The sequence below is a fragment of the Phascolarctos cinereus genome, unplaced genomic scaffold, assembly GCF_003287225.1.
Source record: "Phascolarctos cinereus isolate Bilbo 61053 unplaced genomic scaffold, phaCin_HiC Scaffold_9;HRSCAF=440, whole genome shotgun sequence".
NCBI lineage: Eukaryota > Metazoa > Chordata > Mammalia > Diprotodontia > Phascolarctidae > Phascolarctos > Phascolarctos cinereus.
In genome coordinates, this window is record NW_027556402.1 from 68,532,310 (window position 1) to 68,556,901 (window position 24,592).

The 24,592-nt window shown below is 38.3% G+C and overlaps 1 protein-coding gene across 1 annotated transcript in view; it reads right to left on the reverse strand.

The window, feature by feature from the left end:
• The window catches only part of TENM3 (teneurin transmembrane protein 3), an 825,548-nt gene that overhangs the window by 201,452 nt on the left and 599,504 nt on the right, over window positions 1-24,592 (reverse strand). The window contains 3 exon segments of the mRNA XM_078148915.1: window positions 16,600-16,683; window positions 16,686-16,757; window positions 16,760-16,836. Of these exon segments, the coding sequence (XP_078005041.1) occupies window positions 16,600-16,683; window positions 16,686-16,757; window positions 16,760-16,836 (233 nt within the window).

A 24,592-nucleotide genomic window follows, 5' to 3' on the forward strand; every position in this document is an offset into this window, starting at 1 on the left:
CACAATACAAAAAAAAGGTACTGGGCCAATACCTCATCTGTCTGAGTTATTCCTTTTCTCTGGCTTTGTATGTTGATGGTGATGACAGGGGCGGAGTGGTGGGGTGGTGAAGGGGCAGAAAAGTGATTTCTGATGATCCTGGTCATGGCCAGGACAGGGTCAGGGGTGTTGGCTAGTTCTTGAAACTACAGTGAAAGAGAGAAACTCAAGTAGAAAGTTAGTTGGCCTGCAAGCTATTTAATGATAAAATGTCACTGTGATATTATTATGTATTATTTCTTATCCTGTAGTCTATTATACAGCAAAACTGGCCTCCTTGCTAGTACTTGGAGACCTCACTCCATTTCCACTGTCTACCTCTACCTCTAAAAATCTTTCTTTTCCTGTTGGAAAAGCTACATTGCAGACAGGTTGTGAAGAGCTCTAAAAGCTAAACACAGCTAGCTTACATTTGATCCTAGCAACCACAAGGCATCATTGGAGTTTATTGAGTGGGAGAGTGATATGGTCAGACCTGCAATTTACAAAAATCACTTTGGCAGCTGTGTGGAGGCGCGGGAAGAGGCCTGAGACAGGGAGACCAATCAGAAGGCTATTGCAGGAAGATGATGAATTTTTGAACTGACATGTCCAGTTTCTCAGTTTGCTCTATTTGTTTTTCCCTCTGCTCATAACATAACATATTCTTTTCATACGTGTGTGTGTGTGTGGGGGGAATTCTGCATATACTTTGTGGGCACAACACTTGGACACCAATTCCAGCTGCATAGTTACAGACACAGCTGTTGTTGACAAAAAAATCAAAATCGCCAAGGGAACCAAGTGAGGATGCATAAAAACAAGGGGTTTTGCTGATTTTACTGTAGTTATCAGTTCCAGCATCCGTAGGTTTTCTGAAATTTCTGGGATCAGTTCTCCCGACTAATGGGAATTAGATTAATTTAGTTTTTCTTCTAGGGTGGTCTCAAATTTAGTAACATGGATGAGAATTACTTTGAGAATGCACAATGTATTTTCCCATATTCCTATTTGGTTTTTATTCCTTTACTACCCCTCCCCCTCTTCTCCCTCTCCAAGTATCCTTAAATATGGATGCTTCCTTTTTTATCTTTGGATTCACATGTAGTGTAGTAGTTTTCACGTGACAGGAATAGGATTAGGAAAAGGGACAGGACCTATGATGTTAGAGGAATTTCGAGGAGAGGGGATGCCTTCAACCAATGCAGGTCAGCACCTTTTTTGCAACTTAGCTTAGAAAATTCGCTAGAACCCCAAGAAGTTAAATAATGTAGCCAGAATCACATAGTCAATATGTGTCAGAAGAGGGACTTGAATCCATATCTTTCAGGTTTTAAGACCAACTCTTATAAGACTATACCACCCTACCTCTCTAAGTAGATACTTATTAATTTTTTATTGTTCGAATACAAGTGTAAAGAAGGTGTGCCCATTTTTTTTGGTTTATGGTTTGTACTTAGAATCTAGGGGCAAGCTAGGTGGTGCAATAGATAGAACACCAGGCCTGGAGTCAGGAAGACTCATTTTCCTGAGTTCAAATCTGGCCTCAAATACTTACAAGCTGTGTGACCCTGGGCATTTCATTTAACCCTGTTTGCCTCAGTTTCCTCATTTGTAAAATAAGATGGAGAAGAAAATGGCAAATCCCTCCAGTATCTCTGCAAAGAAAACCCTAAATGGGATCATAAAAAGCCTGAAATGTCTGATCATCACCACCAACAAAATTCACTTTTTCCAAACCATTAAAACAAATGAAGCAAACAAAAACTTTGTTTACATATATCAGAAAGAAAAAAAAATTATTGTCCTATTAAGCATATGGGGGAGGGGACATGAGAGTTCTTGGAAGTTTACTGAGAGGGAGAAAACCAGATGGAAAGTTAACTGCCCCAACAAGCTGCTGAATAATGAGACAGAACTGTGGTGTTTCTTTGGCAAGCCTTCTAATAACTGTCACTAATGAATCCCTCCCTAGTGTAAACACATTGCACGATAACACCAAATCCTGCATTTTAGGAAGCAAGACACACAATAGGAATCACACCAGTGATTCTGTTTTATACTTTAAACATTATCAAGATAGATAACCTCTACCATAGAATCATGGCATCACAGATTAAGAAGTGAAAGGGACCTCAGAATTCATCTATTTCAGTCCCCTCAACTGTGTCTCAGAGAGGTCAAATTGCCCAAGGTCATATAGGTAGGAAATGCTGGGGCCAGGATTGAATACAGTTGCTCTGAATTCAAATCCAGGACACTGCACTGTGACATCATGCTTCCCCATATTCCTTTATCTTGAGTTTTACTTCAAAGATTCTCTTTTTGCAAATATTAGCCTCTGCCCTTCTCAACTCTTAGAAGTATCATAGGATTTCAAAATTGGAATCAATTTTATAGATTATCTATTCTAACACCCTATAACTTAAGTCTAGAGGGACTTGATCAGGCTGACATGGTTAATTAAAGTTAATTAAGTAATTAAAGAGAAAGTTGAAACCAGATTTCTAACTCCCTAGATCAGTGCTCTGTCCATAGCATGACACACACACTCAATAAATAGTTCCTTCATCTGCTATAATTTGTAAAGCTGCATCTTCCCCCCCCACCCCGGCCCCATTCCCTTGTAAAGATAAGACTGACATACTATTTTCCTGAGAGTGCTCCTGGTCAGGCATCCATTTCTAGAGCTGTGAGTTCTACAGGTCTCATAGAGAGCACACTAGCAAATTCTCCCTGGCTGGTGCCAGTCAGAAAAGAGGTACTCTAAATGCCTCCTTTACGGGATGTTTGTAAGAGGATTACTGTATGAGGATGTCACAAGAGGGTACCCCAGCTGAACACTGGCCGACGATGTCAGAGGCATAAGATTATCTGAGGAAAACAATGTGGGGCTTTGTGGGAACTGGGGGTACTGAACGTGCTAAAGAACATATGATGTTGTTTTAGTTCTTTCCTTTGAAATCAAACTCCTTTTGTCATTTTTTTATGGCTGTCATGCTTGCCATTAACACCAATATTCTCCTATTTATATGTGGCTAGGAATGATGGTATAGCAGCAATTGTAAACTTAGAGATTTAGAGCTGGAAGGTTCTGACACCCCCCCCCCCGCCACCCAGGTTTTACAGATGAGAAAACTGATGTAACAAAGAAAGCACTTCAGATAGCTGAAGTCACATGGTCACATGGGTAGTAGGTGACACAGTCAGAATTTGCACTCATGTCTTCTCACTCCAAATTCTGCCCTTTCCCTACCACACAGTGTTGTTTCAAAATTAGAAGTAACCCAAAAGAGAGCAATAAAAAACGTGTGGTGAATTTAACAGAAAACCACACATCCTTAAGGATCTATCTGACCAGAAAAAGGAAGTGGGTTGGTCATGTAATGAGAACAGGACAATAGGAAAGACAGCCCATGAAATACTCTGATACTCTTAAGCTATTAACAGAAGCAGGGAAGGGACTCCATTGCAAAATATGTGTCCTTAAGGAATGGTTTTCAGTTAGAGGATGAAGAGGGGATGTAGACCACACTGATGAAATCATTGTTCTGAGTACATGCAAGTGTGTAAGCAGTACACAAGGTTGTCAAGTTAAGACACTCCAAGTTTCTGGGTAGTGAGGTGATTAAATCAGACAATGGATGACGTTACTAAAATTAACCTTCATGACTGAGGGCATCTTAGATGCCGTAAAGTTCCACAATTGTCAGGGACATCTGAGAAAGCATTCTATATTACAAGCTTCTACCTGTCATTGCCATTACCTCTTCTTCTTGTGCAGTTGAGGTGGTCTTAAAGAGTAAACGGGCCTAGCAATCCTAGGACATACCAATATCTTCTACACTGCTGATGTTCCCGTGGTTTTTGACTCTAAACAGGCAAATTTGTAGCAGATACTTCTCTCTGATCCTGTTGGAACGTTGGTCCCAGATTCCCCTTCCCCTTCTTGGAAGAGAATCTTGGCAAATGGCATTGCCTTGGCCTCAATAATGACTGCTCTCTTCATCATGCTACTCACATGGGCTTTCTGTCCTTCATCTCCTGTGAGGACAACTTCCTGGCTGGAATGTAACTTGGGCTTAAAATGCCACATCCACCCCCACAGTCTGGGGACCAGAACACAAGTGAGGGGAACTCATAAGATGGAGGAGCCAGAGGTGTCCTCCCCTTAAGGAAAATAAAAGGCATTTGTGAATAGCATTAGAAGGGAATACACAGTTGAGAAATAGAAGTAAAGGAATTTACTTAGCTGATATATATGTCTTAGTTTATAGCGTTTCTTCAGCATTTCGGGACTCCAAGATTGAAGGAAGTCTTAGAGACTTAGAAGAGGAGAGAAACTAGAGGCAGGGAGATCGATTAAGCTATTATTGAAGACTGTCCAGCCTTATTTTTGAGGGAGGTGGTGAATATTTTATCTCAAAAGATACAAGTGCTAAAGAGAAAGAATATTTGTAGCCTAGATAATCAGATTCACTGGACAGTAGTGTGGGCCAGGTGGTTGGAAATCTCTCAGAGGTCCAAACAAACGCTAAACTCTAAGAGTCCCTTGTTTGAGTAGAATTAAGGAGTTAGGTAGTTTTGGAGTGTCTTGGGGATGGGAAAAAAAAGGGATGTACCTTTGTGAATATTAAAGTCCTATATATTTGGATGGAGGACAGTTCAGTCATGCTGAACACTACAAGCCTCTTCTACACAACTGATATTTAGAACTACAGTGTAAAATAAAAATGTGTGGATAAATTCAGATCTCCTCTGTTATTTCTGACCTTGGAAAGACATGACAGAGGTATATATAATATATATGTATACATACATATTATATATTCCCCCTTTCTCCAAACCACAGTATTTATGAATATGGAAAGGAAACCTTATTTTTAATTTTAAAGTTAGCGTTTTTTTAAAATCTTTGTTTTCTTCTGTTGTGTTTTGTTTCCTCTTTCTGGTGGTTCCTCCTATTGGTTCTAATTTTTACTTACAACATCACTAATTTGAAAATATGTTTAATAGGAATGCATAAGTATAGCCTATATCAGATTGTGTGCCATCTTGGGGAGGGATGTGGGGAGGGAGGAGGAGAAAAATTTAAAACTCAAAAGCTTATGGAAGTGATTGTTGATAAATCAAAATAAATTAATACTTTTTTTTTTGATCAGGCTATGGGGATACAATTCTTAAAGCACAATTCATATATATCATTATTTAAAGATGGACAGACATAAGAGAGATGCTACTTTAGTATATGATTTTTATTGTGACTTGAGATGTATCCAGGCAAATCCAAAAGTCCATCCAGATATAAATAGAAACGTGGAGTTTAAGGTAGGTTAATTCAAAAAAGAAATTTCACTGATTCTCCTATCACTTCTTTGCTTTTCTGGGAAACATATTACCAGATGTTATATTGTGACTCATTTATATAAGATCACTGAGAATGGATTTTTGGGTCACCTTTAGATTTGTGTGAAAGAAGCCACATTCCCTTATGTCAACATTTGTTAGAAACCTAGATAATCAAGTGTCTCATTCTTTTGTGCTAAGTTGGGACTACATAACTGAGGTTGTTGATAGAGATGACCCAGTTTCTTACTCTTAATCTACATTCTCTGAGGCTAAATGTGGTACATAAGTGTAAATACACCAGAAGCTTTAGCATTTTTGGCTAACATGTCCAATATGCAAAAAGCTTAAAAAAAGAATAAATGAATTGGGCTTTTTTGTGATAAGGCAGGAAAGAAGATAAATGGAAGGACCTACACACTTCCATACTGTTTTGTGGCAACAGTGGGCAAGGAGAGACTTGCAGGGGATGCGTTGTAGGATCATAAAGGTCATGTTCACCCTGCTGAAGGTCAAAAGACTGATTTTTCCTACTGTTGGATCTCTTCCCACATTCAACAGAGACAAAGATGTTTGTGATAAATTAATTTCTTAAATCCCTAGAAATCTGGCAAGTCTTTTTTTTAACCTTATGAATGCGAATGACTATTTCTTTTGCTCTTCTCTGTGCAGATCATTTCTCAGTGAACACTCTGCTCTCAGTACTACTCATGTAATAGCAAATGACACATGCAATACCAATTAAATATTTATGCCATGTAGCATTGAAATGGTAAATATTGTATTATGCTTTGCACTTGGCATCAGTCAGGAGATTTTTCCTTACGTTCTGAACAAATGATAGCCTAAAACATAGAAAACATTACTGTATTTCACAGGCTATGTGACAAGTTGTTTATGCCCAGAACATCTCGGATTGTACTTCTCTTTAAACAGAGGAGTCGAAAAAATATTATCTTTGAATGCTCTCCAATTCTGTGATTGTCTGTCCCCAATCTGAGGGGGTAACACCAGCGTGTAAAATCTCTATGTTAGATGTACTAACCATTCCAGCATACCTTAAATCAAAGCAAGGTTAAAATATGATATACGCAAAAAATTGGTGGGGAGCGGTGATGGAGTGAGATAGGTTTTCACCACAAAGGTACTTCTCATAATGTGTGTGTGTGTGTGTGTGTGTGTCTCTCTCTCTCTCTCCCTTCCCTCCCTTCCTTCCATTCTTCCTTCTTTTCTTCCTGCCTTCCTTCCTTTGACTGGATCTTCCTATCTTGCCCAAGCCAGAAGAACAACGACCATTCACTGGCTCAACCAAATACCGATCGTCTGAAAAGATTTAACTTTTTCTGTCTTTCCTTTTTGGGCCAGTTCAGGCCTCCTTTGCACACAGGTGGCCTACCACATTGGTGTCCAACATAGTGTGTACATCTGATCCATTTTAGCACTACTACAGATCAGAACTCCTTATCCTGAGTGATGCACCAGCCTCAGCTACCCCAGCAGCAGGCACTACAGATGTGCACACCATGTATGACTCAGTGTGACTTACTTTTGCAACTACAGTGGTACTATCAAACCAGTGAACAGACATTTTTTATCTGATATTAAAAATAACTTGTAATTTCAAACACATCCTTCTCAAAATAATATCACTAAAAATATAAATTCCTGTATAATTCTGCATTTTTCCTCTTTAAGAGTTTCAATTCTTTTTTTAAGTAAAGAACATGAGTCTTTGGGTTATACTGAATTGACGATACAATTTCAATTAAAGAGTTATTGCACATACTACTTTTGGGGCAACTAGGTGGCACAGTGGATAGAGTGATGGATCTGGAATTAGGAAGACTCCTCTTCCTGAATTCATATCCACCCTCAGACACTTTCGAGCTTTGTGACTCTGGGCAAGTCACTTGATCCTGTTTGCCTCAGTTTCCTCATCTGTAAAATGAGTTGGAGAAGGAAGTAGCAAACCCCTCCAGTATATCTGCCAAGAAAACCTCAAAAGGGTTCATGAAGACTGAAAAATGACTACAGCATTTTTGCATATTTAACAGATATTGTCCATGCAAGCTGTCCAAAATTTCAGTGTGTGTTTTAGTGTTTTTGGAGATAAGATTTCACTTTTACAAATTATATTCCTTTATAACAATAAACGAGACAATAATAAAATCAAAAGGAATAGAAGCCAATTACTTAGCATTAATTCTCATCCTCTTTTTCTCTATTTGAATTAATGGATATAAAATTATAGAATCATACAATGTAAAGGCTGAAACGTACCTTAAGAGGTAGTGTGTGCTAGGTCTGTATCCCAAAAAGATAAAAAAACTAAAAGGAAAAGCACCCATATGTACAAAAAATATTTATAGCAGCTCTTTTCTAGTGGCAAAGAATTGGAAATTAAAGAGGATGTCCATTAATTTGGGAATGGCTGAAAAAACTGTTGTATTTGATTATGATGGAATACTATTGTGCTATAAGGAATGATGAGCAAGATGTTTTCAGAAAAACCTAGGAAGACTTACACATGAACTGACGCAAAGTGCAATGAGCAGAACCAGGAGAACATTCTATACAGTAACAGCAATATTGTATGATTATTGACCGTGAATGACTTGGCAATACTCAGAAATACAATGATCGAAGCCAATTCTGAAGGACTCATGATGAAAAATCCTTTCAATTTCCAGAGAAAGAACTGATGGAGTATGAATGCAGATCAACACATACTTTAAAAAAAAAACACAAAAAACAATTTTCTTTATTTTTCTTGTTGCTTTTTTTCCCTATGTGTTTTCTTTCACGAACTAACTAATATGGGGGATAAAAGAAAGGCAGTGTGGTACTATGGAAAAAAGAATCCAATCAAAGAGTCCTGGGTTTAACTTTTGGAACGAACTACCACCTCTTGCCTTCCTACTTTGGATAAGTCACTGAACCTCTCAGAATCTCAGTTCTTCATCTATAAAAAGAGGGATTTGGATAAAACCTTTAAAATCCCCTTCTAGTTCTAATTCTATGATTCTGTGATCCACTGCAGGGGTACGGAACTTGCAACCAGCCTTGAGGCCATGATGTGATCTTCAGGCTGCAGGTTTCTCACCCAAGATTCTAGTCCAATCACCCTCCCATTTTGAAGATGAAGAAAATGAGGTACATGAGAAAGAAAGTGATTTTTTACAAAGTAAATAAGTGGAACAATTAGTCACTGTCTTTCTGTCTCTCTCCATCTCTCTCTGGTTCTGTCTCACACCTTCTCTGTCTTCTACGTTTTTGATTCCTCAGTAAAATACTTATTTTACTCCATTCCATCAGGTGACAAGTGATATCTGATCACTATAACCTAATACCTTCCTTGCAAGAGAAAGTTCCCTTTGAGCCTAAATTCACCTAGGTAGGTTCAGGCTACCTGTTGTGACATTTAGACTTTAATATTTCACTGACTTCATTCATGTTCCCCAGAAGAATACAATAAAATTGATACATACGCCATAGACTTTTTTGTTTCCAGGCTTTAAATATGTGTGATATTATGTAGATACACACATATAATATACAACAAACAACTCTTTCTAGAATGAGCTTAGATCGAATTAGTATGAAAATTCTACTACTGTCTCAGTCAAAATATATTCTGTCGATGTAATTCAATGGTTAGAGTTAAGAGAAGAAGCAGCCATGAAAAACGGTAAGTAATTCATTGCTTAGCTGGGTTCTATAACCTAATAAAAAAGCACTTTTATTACAAAGACATGTCAAAACAAGGAAAAAAAAGAATGTCACAACATTTTATTTTGCCACATATATTTAAATGCTTGATTTCTCATGAATAGTAAAGGGCTGGCATATGTTTTCCTTCTGACCCTCATTTGCAGATAAATGGCTAGTACTATAATCAATTTCAAGGTACAGAGAGAGGAAAAATGTTCATAAAATGCAAATAGACATAGAAATGGGACATATAAACTGCTGAGGAATCATAGCTGCAAAGAGCATGGATTTGACAGGATATGTTTTTGCCAGATCTAAGAAATGCTTCTGTTGTTAAACAGCCTTTTTAGCAGCTGCACAATGATATCTATTTCAGAAACTAGGTTGTTTCCAGCTGTCCAAGGAAAACGAGAAGCCAGAATTTATATCTTTTGTTCTTAAAGATTAATCAGAATATTAAAACTGTTTTGTAGTATGGAGGTTGGTAACATTAGGCCAAGTATCTATTAGAACAAAAATCCCACACGATTACAAATCATTATTAGCAAATGAGTTAACTAACCATGCTACCTCCTTCTACAGTGCTTTACAATACTTCGCCCTTAAATGACTGCTGAAATGAAAGCTCTCTATAAACCTTTCAGTGCTATAGAAATGTGAGCTTTTATTCAGAACTAATCACTGGGGCAAGAATGCAAAAAAAATACAATACCACAATATTTTCTAAAAAGTTCTCTCTCTCTGTCTCTATCTGTTTCTCTGACTGTTTCTTCGGTTCTTTCTCCGCTCTTTCTCTGGTTATCTATGTCTATCTCTCTCCCTCTGGTTCTATCCTCGTCTCTCTCTCTCTGGTTCTCTATCTATGTTTCTTTGGTTCTTCCTCTATCTCTTTCTCTCTCTGGTTATGTGTCTCTGTCTCTCTCCTTCTCTCCCTGTCTCCCCCTCTCCCTTCACCCTGGCCTTATTTTGTGATTTCAAGGGGGAAATATGAAATGATCTCTTATTGCCCATAAGGGCCGACCATTGCATTTCACTTTGCCAGGATAGCTGTTAGATAGGCATAAACAGGGGGTAAAATTACCCTGTCTGTATTGCTTCCACTATGATTTTGTTAATTTTGATCCCAGTTAAATTAACATCAAAACAATTCGATAGCAAGTGATGACCAAATGCCTACCCTGCATGAGGCCCTGGGCTAGCCACAGAGGATACAAAGACAAAACCAAACCCCAGGACTCCTCCTATCACGGAGCTCCCAATAACACTGATCCTTACATGCTAACAGTTAGATTGAAGGATTTTTACTTCTCATTAAAGCTAAGACTCAGTTTCCTTATTTGTATAAAAAAAGGTGTGTGCTAGGAAAAAGGTTGGACTACATTATCTCAAAATCCTCTTCCAGAGCTAACATTCTATAACACTGTCATTCTAAGTATTTGTTCTAATGTAGCAATTTCTGGTTTTTGTGCATCACAATAATTGTCGCTCATTTTCACCTACTCCTCAAAGTCATCAGAAAATGAGGCAAGGAATTGGGCCCTGGATTCCTCCTCTCTCCATCATGTAGAGCAGTAACAGCAGGCCCAACGACATAGAGCAAGAAGTCTTCCCCTCTGTACCTCTGCAAAGCCGACAGCTGCTGCTGCCTTTTGGCCAACATTTTTCCTTCTTGAGTTTTAGTGAGTGGGAGTAAGAGGAGGAATGAGTGTATCAGGGCTCAAAAGGATTGGGACGAGTATTTTGTGATGACTCTAAAATGTTCCTGTTTCTTCCTGAACCCCTGGCACTAGGAATTAGCAGCATGCTCATTGTTGAAAGGCATGCTGAGTTTCAAGGTGCCCCTTAATGTACTAGAGAAGCATTTTCTTACATGACAACATCCTAGTTGCTTTAAAAAAGCTAATGGGACTTAATGGCTTGCTGCATTAATTTGTCCTCAACCCTACTATCACCTCAAGCTTCTGTTCCAATTCTCCTTCATTTCATGATATTAGGATTTGGAACAAGGAAAGAGATTTCAAAGCAATTTAGTTCTAACCCCTCATTTTGCAGATGGGGAAAAACAAATTCTGGGGTGCTCAACATCACACAAGGAGCAAATCTGGGATCAGAAATGAGGTTGTCTGATTTTAGATCATATACTCTTTCTTTTGGACAGCTAGGTGGCATAGTGGATAGAGCGCTAGGCCTGAAGTCAAAAAGACTCACGTTAGCAGATGATTTGGAGAAGAAAATAGCAAACTATTCCAGTGTCTTTACCAAGAACCCTAAATGAGGTCACAAAGAAGAGGACTGAACTGAAAAAAGGCAGAACAACAACTCTTTCTTCTATACTGCTTTATTGCCAAGCTTCTAGAAAGCACAGTCCACACCTGCTGCCTTCACTCTCTCTCTGTCCTCAGTTTCTTGCAATCCGGCTTGCTATCCTATTGCCCTACTTGAAATGGCTGGCTTTCTCTACGATCACCAAGACCTCCTTAAATGTCAAAACCAATGGCCTGTTTTTAGTTCTTGTGTTCTTTGCTTTTTTTTTTTTGCACTTTTAAATTTTTAAATTTTTACTTTTGGCCATTTCCTTTTTTATCTTCTCTCCTGTTTTGGCTTCTGTGATATTGCTTTTTTGGTTCTCCTCCAACCTCTTTGACTAGTCTTCCTCGGCCTCATTTTCAGGCTGCTCTCCTTCATCCTGCCCCCTAAGTGTGGGTTACATCAAGGGTCTGTCTTTGGCTCACTTTCCTCTTTGCATTCCCTTCCCAATAATTCCCCCCTTCATTCAATTGAGTGGCTTCCGTGATCACCTCCATTTGTATAATTGCTAATCTTTATCTTTAGCCCTAATCCTCTTTTGATCCTCGTTCCACATATCTGAACTTCTTATAGGGTGCCCATTTATATATCTGACTAACATCTTAATTCTAACGTCCATACAACATAAATGAGACAGTTAGGTATCAGAGCACTACAGCTGGATTCAAGACCTGAGTTCAGATCCAGACTCAGACAAGCTCTGTGAACCTGGGCAAGTCACTTAACCTCTGCTTGTATTTTCTTCACCTGTAAAATGGGGATAATAATAGCACCTACCTCCCAGGGTTGTGATGGGATCAAGTTAGATAATCTTTGTAAACCACTGTGCCAAGGCTAAAGCATTAAAAAAGTTGGCCATTTATTTTAATTATTATCATTGTTATTACTGCCAATAGTGTTATTAATTCATATTCCCCCAAATGGCGGCTTTTCCCAAAAATATGCCTTTTATTCTCATTTCCCAGTGCCGATGGCATCACAATTCTCCTAGTCACTAGGCTCAAAATTTTGCTCTCATCTTTCACTCTTCCCATGCTTTAACAGCAAAATTATTCACCTCCCAAGTTCTGTCAATTCCATTTCCACGATCTCCCTCGCATCAGCCCTTTCCACTCCTGTTTTCACCTCTGCAGTTGACTTATTATCTCTCTCACTTGGACTATGATAACATAACATCTACTAAGTCGTCTGCCCACCTTTAGTTTCATCCCTCTTCCATTCAGGCCAGGAAATTCAGGTCCTCTGACTCCAAATTCAGGGCCCTGTTTCACACAGTGCTGCCTCCTGGTTTATTTTCTTTCACAGTTATTTAATAAATGAATGCTGAACTGAATTTGGACACATAAAATCAGAAGCTGCAAAATACTGGCACATCCATTATGTTGCTTTATTTATCACTTATCAGCTATGATGTTCCAGTCCCCGCCCCTCCTCCACAGCTACATCGAAAGGAGCTGCTTCCTGGGGGAGCACCATATGATGGGAGTGATATATTAATGCTCTAGCCATCAGCTCACTCCAGCTTCCTTCCCTCTTAGAAAGGGAAGAAGAAAACAGTAGGAGAGAAGCTAGTGGTAGAGTGGCCCATTATTCTGGGCTACCTTATTCGTCCCCTGGGACTAACTTCAGAAATGAAGAGGATACTCAGGGAGGATGAAGGAAGTAAAGATGGAAGTGACAGAGGGAAAAATCCCCAGATAGAGTCCCTCTCTCACAATGGCCACAGTTTTTTTCTTCAAGCAGGTACCCTACGGGGCCCCAGGGCTGATCTGGCTAGGCAGGCATCCTCTTCTTCCCCTGTCTGCTTCACAAATGTCCCCCAAGAAGCCAAAGGCTTTGCTGAAGATGACCACACTCAATAGAGAAATACTTGTAGAAAGGATCATAAAAATGTCATCACTGATGAGGCAATTTGAAAAAAATATATATGAAAGGAATCAAAATTTCTTGAAGACAATGTATGTTATAGGGTAAGTTAAAAAATTGGCTTTGTTTCCTATTCTGTTTGCGCTGTTTATCTGAGTAACAAAGAAATGTGAGGGCATAAATCTGACGTGGTGGTTAATAGAAAGAGGTGAAATAGGAATGAACTGTTGCATTTGGAAAAGAAGAAAGTTTGATTTTTTTTCATTTTGTAGGTCAGGCGTTTAATTCCGTTATGTTTAGATGCCTTTGGGAAATGCTTATGGGTCACAAAATTTACAGTGATATATATTCACAAAACGATTTTAACAGGGAAATGTAATACATGATATTTATCATTACATTTGCACACACTTACATTTACACTTAAAAAGAGCTATGATTCCATGAGGGTGAACCCTCCTTCTATCAAGAGACCAGAGTATCTCTGTATTTTAGCAGAAAATGTCATCAGTTTCTACGGCTCAAAAAATTCTATCAGTGGCCAAATGATGGTGAAGAGTCTTTACAAATTTAGCCATGCTGGACTTCTGGTAACCAACCCATAATCCACCGCCAAATCTGTACTAGAAGTAATCCCCACTTTGGTCGCTCCAATTAGACATTGCACTTCAGTGGCAAAGCCTTTGAGAGCCCAGGGTCATCTCCATGTGATCCCTCTGGCACTAATTTCAGAACTAAAGAAGACATTTAGACAGCATGAAGGATGCAACAAATGAGGGACGGAAAATTTTTCTGTTAGAATGAGGCACTAGAGTAGGGTTTCATTGGAAGTCCACACGTATATACGAGTCAAAGTGTACAAGTCTTTTGAGACAATGAAAGAAGAAATGGATTTGGCAATATAATATAATGGGAAGGGTCCTAAACTGGAGGCCAGGATATCTGGGTTCCAGTCAATGACATTAACCTGCTGTGTGACTTTGGTCATTTTGGACCAAAAACATCTTCTATAACAGGAAGACTTTGGATCAGATTCATTTACAACTGTAAAATTTTAGATTCCTTTAAAGTCTAAAATTTTATGGTCTAATTTCTTACATGCCATTTACTTTCAGTTATTTGGGGAAATACCACAACATTTCTGATGGCTCAGTTAAGGTACAGCATGATTGCCTTAATAACTCTGCCTCTGAGTTGTGATTCCTTCTTTCCTACCCTACTAGTCTTTACCAAGGAATATGCTGCTGCTTAAGAACTAACCTTTGTGTCCCACAGGAGTTAATACAGTTCCTGAAAGCATGTAACTCAAAACTGGGGAGTAATTTAGGCATCGGAACAATGATCAGATTATTCCATATACAGTCACATAGTGGTATTCAGGCTGGGCAGGATTTCCTGGAATATCACAAACTGCTTTGGAAACTCGAATCTGTGCAATTTCCAGTTCTTTGTCACCACAAAGAGAGCTGCTATAAACATTTTAGAACATATAGTTTATTTTGCCCATCATCTGAAGAATGGCTGAAAAAGTTGTGGTATATGATTATGATGGAATACTACTATTGTGTTATAAGAAATGATGAGCTCAGTGATCTTAGAAAAACATGGAAAGACTTGCATGAAATAATCAAGAGCAAAATGAGCAAAACCAAGAAAATGTTGTATATAGTAATAGAAACATTGTTTTAGAAATGACTTTGAGCAAATAAGTTATTCTATTATAAATACCCAAATTAACTATAAAGAACATATAAAGAAAGATGCTATCTGTATCCAGGGAAAGAATTGATAAACAGAAGTATATATAGAATAATTTTACACATACATGTATATGTGTATATATATGCACACACACATACACAACACACACACACAAACACACACCACTATTTGTGTTTAACAGTAGCCATCTCTGAGGTTGAGGCAAAGGGGAAAGGAAGGAAAAAAAGGAGGTAAAAAAGGAAATTTAAATGACAATTTTGTTGTGTATTTAAAAGGAACAGCAAGTTACACAAGGTGAATTTGCAGCTTCATGTGCAATTATCTTTTTTATTGTCCTATGCTATGGAAATGCTTGTTTTAGTCCATAAATTTAATAACAACTTTAATTTGCATCACAAGCTTTTTTTTTTCCTTCATGGGTCAGCCATGCTATGTCAGTCTATGCTATGTCTTTGTGAACACTATTAGCATTTCAAAGCTGTGAGCCCTTTCCCTCACTTAGGAGCAGGACACATACTATTGTAGTAATTTATTACATTTCAGAAATAATTTCTAATTGGTTGTGTGCTCTGGCATGTTGTGAAATGGTTAAGTCATACGGTTATAGGCAACTTTCTACTAGTATCCTGCATTACTTGGATTACTTATTAAATGAAAAATATGATCAATACTCCATCTGCAAAGATGAAAAACTCCACATATGTGAATGAGTCTATAACCCATTCATTGTTTTATGGGCCTGAAGTCCTCCAGGGAGTATTCCTGAGTGCTGGGTGATGGCCCTGAGTGATGAGCTTTACATTTCGATTGCTGAATTAGCTGAAAGATGTGTGATACCACAAGTAGGCAGACTTCCCTACTGACTACGCAGCCATGGAGATTCCTGTTTATTCCAGCAAGTGCAGGGAATATTTTGCGTGCATGAAATGTATCAGGGATACACATATTTTCCTTAGAGATAAGTCAAAAAGCAGAAACTTTTTAAACTTAGTGGGCAAGGATATACTTCACTGGGAAAGAAAGGACTTCCTTAAAAAAAAATTAGAGAGTATAACCTATATCAAATTGCTTACTGTCTTGGGAAGGAGGTAAGGAAAAGAAGGAGCAAGAAAAATTTGGAACTCAAAATCTTTCCAAAAAATGCATATTGAAAATTGTCTTTATATGTAATTGGAAAAAATAAAAATACCATTAAATAAAATAATTGATGTGTGGGAAAAAATTAGAGAGCGAGCGTAAGCTTTTCTATCTAAAATTCCTGAAATTTAATGAAAATATTTTGTGGTTTATACAGTATACTTAACAGCCCAACACTAACACCGCACTCTGAAATATAATCTCTTGCTGTGCTTCTGGGCAAAGTAAATATATACAACGAATCACTAAAACAGTAACATGGCTCTCCTGATTTACAGTCACAATACAGCTAGGCCCTGATTAGTGTGAAACCACCAAGTGGTTTCACGTATTAACATTTACACTATTTCAACTTATAACTATGTAAAATATGGTCACTGGTTCCAGCTCAGTGATAATACGATGTATGAATTTGAATCACGTGATTCTTTCAGGAGATTTATTATCAGCACTAATTGGGACCTGGTTTTAATCATAAAAATGGTGACTTACCTATAAAATACGATAGTAGGATTGCCAGGAGTACAGAGACGCCTACAGCGCAGAGGGCAGTGCATTTCCAACTACAGTATTTGAAGACTTCTTGAATTTAAAAGCACTTCTTGACAGGGCGTTTCTAGGTAGTGGCCGAGTCGGCGGGGAATAAACAGACCAGATGCCATTGTGTATCCGGGTGTGGCAGTACTGAACAGTGGCGTCGTCCCTGTTCCTGTTTTGAATAGGAAATGCCTGTGGAAATGAAGAATATCACTGTAAGATACAAGTACGTGAAAACATGAGACACAGGTTGCTGAGATATCTATATCTTTATCTATGAATATATAGATACATAGGAGGTATCTATATCTATGAGATACAGCTATGTCTATAGATAGAGATATGTCTGTAGATATACCTATAAAAAAGTGGGAAGATATCTATTTATATATAAGTATATCTAGTGTATAGATAGATAGCTCAAGGGACACATCTATATTCATATATCTCCTCTTTTTTATATACATTCTATATAGTTCATAGTATCTAAAAAGATCATGAAAGCTAATAGGTAATCTTAAAGAGAAAGCAATGCCCGTCTCTTGGATACATCCCCTTTTGTACACTCAAGAGTTGCCACCCAGGTTCAGGCCCTCACTATCTCACGCCTAGAGAATTAGTCGCAACAACCTGCTAGGTGATGGGCCCATTTCATGCCTCTCCCTTCTTCATTCCATTGCCAAAGGGATCTTCCTGAAGTGCAGATCTGAAGACATCATTCTCCTCTATTTAATAAACTCTAGTGACTCCTTATTACCTCCAGGATCAGATGTGAAGACCTCTCTATGTCACTTAAAGTCCTTCCCAACTGGCCAACCCCCTTTCTAGTTTCTCATATTATACTCTTACTTATAGAGTCTAGATTTATATAGATCCAGTAACCAGGCCTTTATACTGCTCCTCACCCATGGCTCTCTACCTCAGAACTCTGTGCTTTTTTGTAGACTGTCTTTAGCTCACCTCTCTGGCTTCTGTGAAGATATAACTCAAATCTCATTTTTTGCAAAAGGTCTTTCCTGGACCCTCCTTTCACTCCTTGCCTTCCCTGAGATTGGCCACCATTTGTATTGCGTATCTATCTATCTAATATACATGTACACATGTATATGTGTACACATATACATATGAACATGTGGGTATCTAATATGTATACAAGAATATCTATAGCAAATATATGTAAGTACATACACACAATATATCTATATAATCTGTATTATGTATATGTGTATATGTACATGTGCATCTACCTAATGTGTACGTACATATACATATGTCTAAGTGTATCTACAGTGTGTATCTAATATGTATGTATATGTATGTGTTTGTGTCTGTGGTACCCTCGAGGCTGTCTTCCCTGTTAGATTTCTGCCCTACTTTCTATCTCTGATCCTCAGCACAGTGTCTGGCATATAGTAAGCTCTTAATAAATTTTGACTTATTTGTCTCTCTTCCTCGCTCTTCTTTTTCTTCTGTCTTTCTAGTTACTACACTCAATGTTAAATGCCTCCTTAAACATTTCATTATGGCTTGGAGGTCATATTGTGTTCTCAAAGGCTATGCTAGGAGAGCAGAAACAATGCTAGGTCCTATTAAACTAGCAAAGCTCTCAGCATAGGCCTGGTAACAGGTCATAACCAGCCTACCTATGCCTACGGTGGCTTGTCCCCAAAAGGTGATCTTTTTGCCACAGCAGCTCATGAAGCCTAAAACGTGAGATGCCATCTTTAACAGTGGAAAGAGTTATGCACACAAATGAAGTCAAGCATCCTTGAACATAAGACTCCATAATGGTAAAAACAGCCCTGCAAACATAGATTACCTACACAAGACATTGAACAAAGTATCTCCCACTACTCTTAAGATGAGCTGTAGAGATGTAAACTAAATTATAGCACATATTAGGCTGATTCAAAACATACTTAAAACACTAAAGTGGTTTATCAATGTGACCTTAGAGAACATTGTATTGCTCCAGGGCTCTATAGTTGGCTAGTATATCAACATTTTCATCATCAGTGATTTAGATGAAGGCCTAGATAAAATGCTTATCAAATCCAGAGATGGCACAAAGCTGGAAAGCACAGTTAATACAATGGATGACAGGGTTGGAAACCAAAAAATTCTCACTGGTCTGTAAATATATGATGACAATAATACAATGAACGTTTTTTTTTTAAGGCAATTAGGGTTAAGTGACTTGGCCAGGGTCGCACAGCTAGCAAGTGTCAAGTGTTTGGTCTGAAGCCACATGTGAACTCAGGTCCTGCTGACTTCAGGGCCGGTACTCTATCCACTGGGCCACCTACCTGCCCCTAGATGAACTTTAAGAAGGATAAATATAAAGTGCTTTTAAGGAGATTAAAAAAAAATCAGCAGCATAATTACATGATGGGGTGGGATGTGGCTAGCCAATAGTTCCTATGGGAAAAATATCTGATCAATTTAGTGGACTAAAAGCTTAATCTGTCCATCCAAAAATGTGTATGTAGTAGCCAATGATCCAGTGAGATTTTAAGTTGCATTAAGTGAAGCATAGTGTCCTGGATGAGGTGATAGTCACACCACATTGGAAGGAGTATTAGTTTCAGTTCTGGCCATCACATTTTACGAAGGCCACTGAGAAGCTGGAACGCAGCCCGAAGAAGGTGATCACGATGGTGCTGTGATTTGGGACTTGGCCATACAAGGATCAAAAGAGAGGATGCATATTCAAAAGGAGAGAAGAGAAAGCTTGAAAAAGCAGCTATCCTTATTAGTTTGTGGGGCTCTCATAAGGAGTAAGCATCAGGTTATAAGTACAAACAATGGGGAGGCATATTTCAGTTCCTCATAAGGGAAAAAAATGATTAGGGCTGTCCCAAAGTAGAAAGGTACAGTCTGCAAGGTACAGAGTTGCTTATCACTGAAGGTCTTCAAGAGTAGTACCCATCATAAGAGATTGCAGGGATGATAAAGGAGAGGGCAGACTGGGAGAGGGGGTAATCAGAAGCAAACACTTCTGAGGAGGGACAGGGTCAAAAGAGACAATAGAAGAAATGGGGGGCGGGTTAGCATGAAGGGAAATATAGTTAGTTTTCCACTACATGACGATTATGGAAGTATTGTGCATGACTACACATGTATAACCTGTATCAAGCTGCTTGCCTTCTCAATGAAGGTGGGTGGGGAGGGAGGAAGCGAGAAAAATTAGAACTCAGTTTTAAAAACAAATTTTAAAATTTGTTTTCACATGCAACTGGGCCAAAGATATACGGGCAATGGGGTATAGAAATCTATCCTAATCTGCAGGAAAATAGAAGGGGAAGGGGATAAGAGAAGGGGGGAGAAAAAAGGGAGGGCAGATTAGGAAAAGGGGTATTCAGAATGCAAACCATCTTACAGTGGGGGAGGCACGAGATAGGGAGAAAATTTGGAACTCAAAATCCTGTGGAAGTGAATGCTGAAAACAAACAAAAAAGTAAATATATTGTTCAAAAATTTTTTAAAAGGGTGGTACCCATCAATTGGGGAATGGCTGAACAAGTTGTGGTAAATGGCTGTGATGCAATACTACTATGTCATAAGAAATGATGAACTCAGTGATTTTAGAAAGGTGTGGAAAGACTTGCACAGAACGATTAAGAATAAAGTGAACAGAACCAGGAGAACATTGTATAGAGTATCAGCAATATTGTTTTAAGAACACCTCTGACTAAGTCATTCTGACTATTATAAATATACAAATTAAAAATAAAGGACACATGAAGAAAGACACTATGTGCATCCAGAGAAAGAACTGATAAATACAAGTATGTACAGAATAATTTTACGTATGTCTACCTATCAGTGTTTAATGGTAGGAATCTCTAGGGTGGGAGGGAGAGGAAGAAAAAAAGAAAAAAAAAGAAACACACACAATAACTTTATTGTCTGTTTGGAGGGAACAGGAAGTTATACATGGTAGACTTGCAGTTTCATGTGCAATCATCCTTTTTTATTGTAAAATGCTTGTTTTGTTCTGTGAATTGGAAATAAAATAAAATTTTAAACAAGTAATACTGGATGGCAACATTTCAGAGATGTTACAGAATGAATTCTGGTTGTACTAGAGAACCTCTGAAGTTCTTTCCAACTCTGACATGGGATAGTTCTAACCCTGGAAGTGTGAAACCTATTCCTGTTTGGAGAGTTCTTAGAATTCTTTATAAAAAACTTTCAGACCATTTATAATTCACACAACCTTAGACTGGGAACAGACTTTAGAAGTCCTTTAGTCTACCTTGCTACCTGATACATGAATCTTCCTTACAAAATCCTAAGTAAATGGTCACCGGTAACTGCTTAAACACTTCTAGCCTCAGGGAACTCACTACCTCACTTTCAGTTCAACTGTCAGATGGCCCTAACTGCAGATAATTGCTTCTTTTTGTTCAGTCCTATCTGACTCTTTGTGAGTCTGTGGACCATACTGTCCATGGGATTTTCTTGGCAAAGATTTTAGAGTGGTTTTTCATTTCCTTCTCCAGTGGGTTAAGGCAAACTGAAGTTAAGTGACTTGCCTAGGGTCACACAGCTAGTAAGTGTCTGAGATCAAATTTGAATTCAGGTGCTCCTGACTCTATCTACTCAGCCACCTAGCTGCCTTCTACTGTTTAGAGATGAACAAAAATCTGGTATTCCTTAACCCAGCACCATCTACCAGAAGGAAACCATCATTCCTTTATAGTTACTCCTGGCATTTCACATCTTCAGAAACACAGGCTTATGGAAGTCAACTCAATTATTTGCATACACATCATCTATTCTGCCAATTATCTGAGGTAACATCTAAATCACAGATAGGCTTTCCTCTATTCAACCCAGCAGTGTCAGACATGGCCAAAACCAGTTTTATGTCCCCAGGGATTGAAAATTCATTTTAGTTCTAGTGTAAACAAAGCACAATCAGGAAGGTAAATCTGTTTGGGGAAAAAAAAAACACAAAACACATTCCAAATTATGCAAGTCACTTAACCAGTTTAGGGTAGCAACAAATGTTGGTTTGCTTTCCCTTACTAGCTATAGTTGGGAATACTAGGTAGAATTAAGCACTGACTCAATTTCCTAAATATGGAAATCAGTACAACTACGTGCTGCCTAGCCACAAGAAGAACATTTCTACCATGATAAGAATGCCAGGAAAATGCTTCAGGAATGGCACTTTGGAGGTGTTCTTCAGAAGCCAGGCATGATAATCTACTATTTTTAAACAGGTTCCTTTACTTTGTTTCTAACATACTTTAAATACAAATTTAGAGAATGGATCTATTACTCGATGCCTTCATGGAAAAAGCAGAATTTATAACAACTTTTGGTCACAAATTTTATGAATCAGATGCACAAAATTTCTTACTCCTCTGTCCAAATGCCTGTCAACATGAATAACTTATTAGGTCTAAGACTATAAAAACCAAATAAAATCAGGCTGGATTTTAAATAAATCTGGATATAGGGAAGTGAAAAATGATAAGAAATTGAAAGTGCAACCTTTTACACTGCCTCTAGTATGTGTGGCAAGGGCTGGTTATGATTTTGTGAGTTGGTAAAAATTACAAGAGTTTTATATGTTAAATTCATCTGCAAGCTCATACATCTAAAACATGATTGTATGGATTATTCTATGTGAGATCATACCTCAAACTGTTTAAATATATCTATCTATATACATACATTCATATATAAACATATTTATTTTCATTCAGATAAAAGATTTTTAGTCTGGGGTTCAGAATGGATGGATGCCCACTTCCCATGAACAAAAATGTCCCTCCCCCTGAAATATGCAAGAAATAGGAGGATGGCACATGAGGACTATGATTAAACTATTTCTTCTCTGCATGTGAGGTATAGAACAGTTTTCTACACAGGAAAATTATTTTTCCCACTAACTCTCTGGCAAACTTTTTTTCCCCATGGTCCCTTACCTTCCACTTTATGGTGTATACCAGTTTATGGAGCTTTGGAATAGGTATGCAGCATGCAAGAATTCTGCAAATATAGATTATATGCATATATATACACATATGTACCTACATATGTATTTGTGTATCTATGTATATACGTATTATATGTATACATACATATGCAGTCCAAAATGTATGGCTATGACCCGGGGACCCAGATGGTGTTTGTCTGCACACTAGCAGACATTTCCTTTACTTTTTATACCATATTTGGGAATTTAAAAAAAAGAAGTCAGCCCTCTGAGAAAAATTCCCCATTGCATTCAACAATAAAAGTAGCAGCTTCTTTTAACACCGAGCACACCGGAACAGGCTGATTTTCCTTCTGATGTTTCTAATGATGCCCCGTGTGATGCCTGCCTACAGTTCCTCAGCTATTTGTGCCACCGTTTCCACTCTGGTGATGAACTAGAGAGGCACACTTGAAGAGAGACTATCAGAGAGTGAGACGAGGAGAATCAATTTCAAAGCCCCAAAGCCAGCTGGTGCAGAAGGTCAGTGAACACTAACAGTTGCTCTGTGGCACCAGAATCTCGAGGGGGATTCTACAAAACAACAGCCACGGCCGCCAGACAACAGCTTTGCAACCGTGCGGCATCATTAACTTGTAATGGTATGCGGCAACAAACAACAAAACCGACTAGGATTACTTTGTATTAGGCACAATTAATAGTTGCTTTTTCAAAATGACAACAAACGCAAACGACTCGAGGCTGGGCTGATCTGCTTCCAAACCTCCCTTCTGATGCACAGTTTTCACCCTCTGTTTTAGCTCATATTTCTCACTGACTTCCTGATATTTCCTTCCCGAGGTCATGTCACATATTCAAAATGAGGAGGACAGAGACTGAATCCCCCTCATCTTTCTTCCTGTCCTCATTCCCTCCCTCCTTGGTCACTGTAGTAATTCTATTATCCTCTCCAACTGACAGACTTGGTATAATTTTCAATTACTCCTCTTTGTCCCCTTGCTTCCAGGCTGTCACTGAGTCCCAGGAATTCTTTTCCTTCACAGTATGTCTGATAGTGCTTTTCATTCCCCCTTCCTCCCTTTAGGCAAGGCTACAACCTGAATTCCAATTCGGGTCACTAGGAATCCTACCACCTCATCCCCTTTGGAAACACAAGGGAGAGGCAGTGTCATTCAGGAGTTGGCGCCCAGGACTGGGAGGCATGTCTTCAGAATTCCAGCTCTGCAACTTAATAGTGGAGTGACTTTGGGTAACTCGTTTAATTTAGTTGAATCTCAGTCTCTTCGGCTCTCCAATGTGTATAATCCTCCTTCTACCAACCTCATAGTTTTGTTTTCAAGAGTATTTTCAAATATATGAAACTTGCATGCTAAATGTGTACACACAAATCTATTCCCTCCCTTCATATTATCTCATTTTCTTTATTCAGTGTTTTTCCCCCCCCTTCCCTAAGGATTGATTACACTAGTTAAACGTTTATATCCCTCTTCTTAATCCTATTATCTATGGTAGAGTGAAAAAAGAGTAATGGTTGCTAAGTTCCTTCTTATGTGTATGAGAAGCTGAGGTAATATCTCACCTCTGACACTTCTTTCCTATATGACTTAGAGCAAGTCACTTGACCTTTCACCTTCACGGGGGCCTTAGTTTCCTCATCTGTAAAATTAGGTGGTGGGATTATGTAGCCTCTGAATCCCCTTCCAGCTCTACAATATTAAGAATCTTTATTCTGTTAAAGCTATCTTCCACAAAACTCACTATTTACTACTTTCAACAATAAAGCAACCAGATTTTTTAAAGCAAATTTATGAGTCTATAACTTGTGCCTTGTCTAAATGTTTGTATATTAACTGATGTTATATCTTAAACTTCTTAGCATCAAGTATACAAAATAAAACAAGTAGTTAAAATAATAATAACACTTGAGTGTAATATTCAAAATTACTTGAAAATAGTAAGAGTCATTATGCCATAGTAGAAAGTATGTAGGATTCA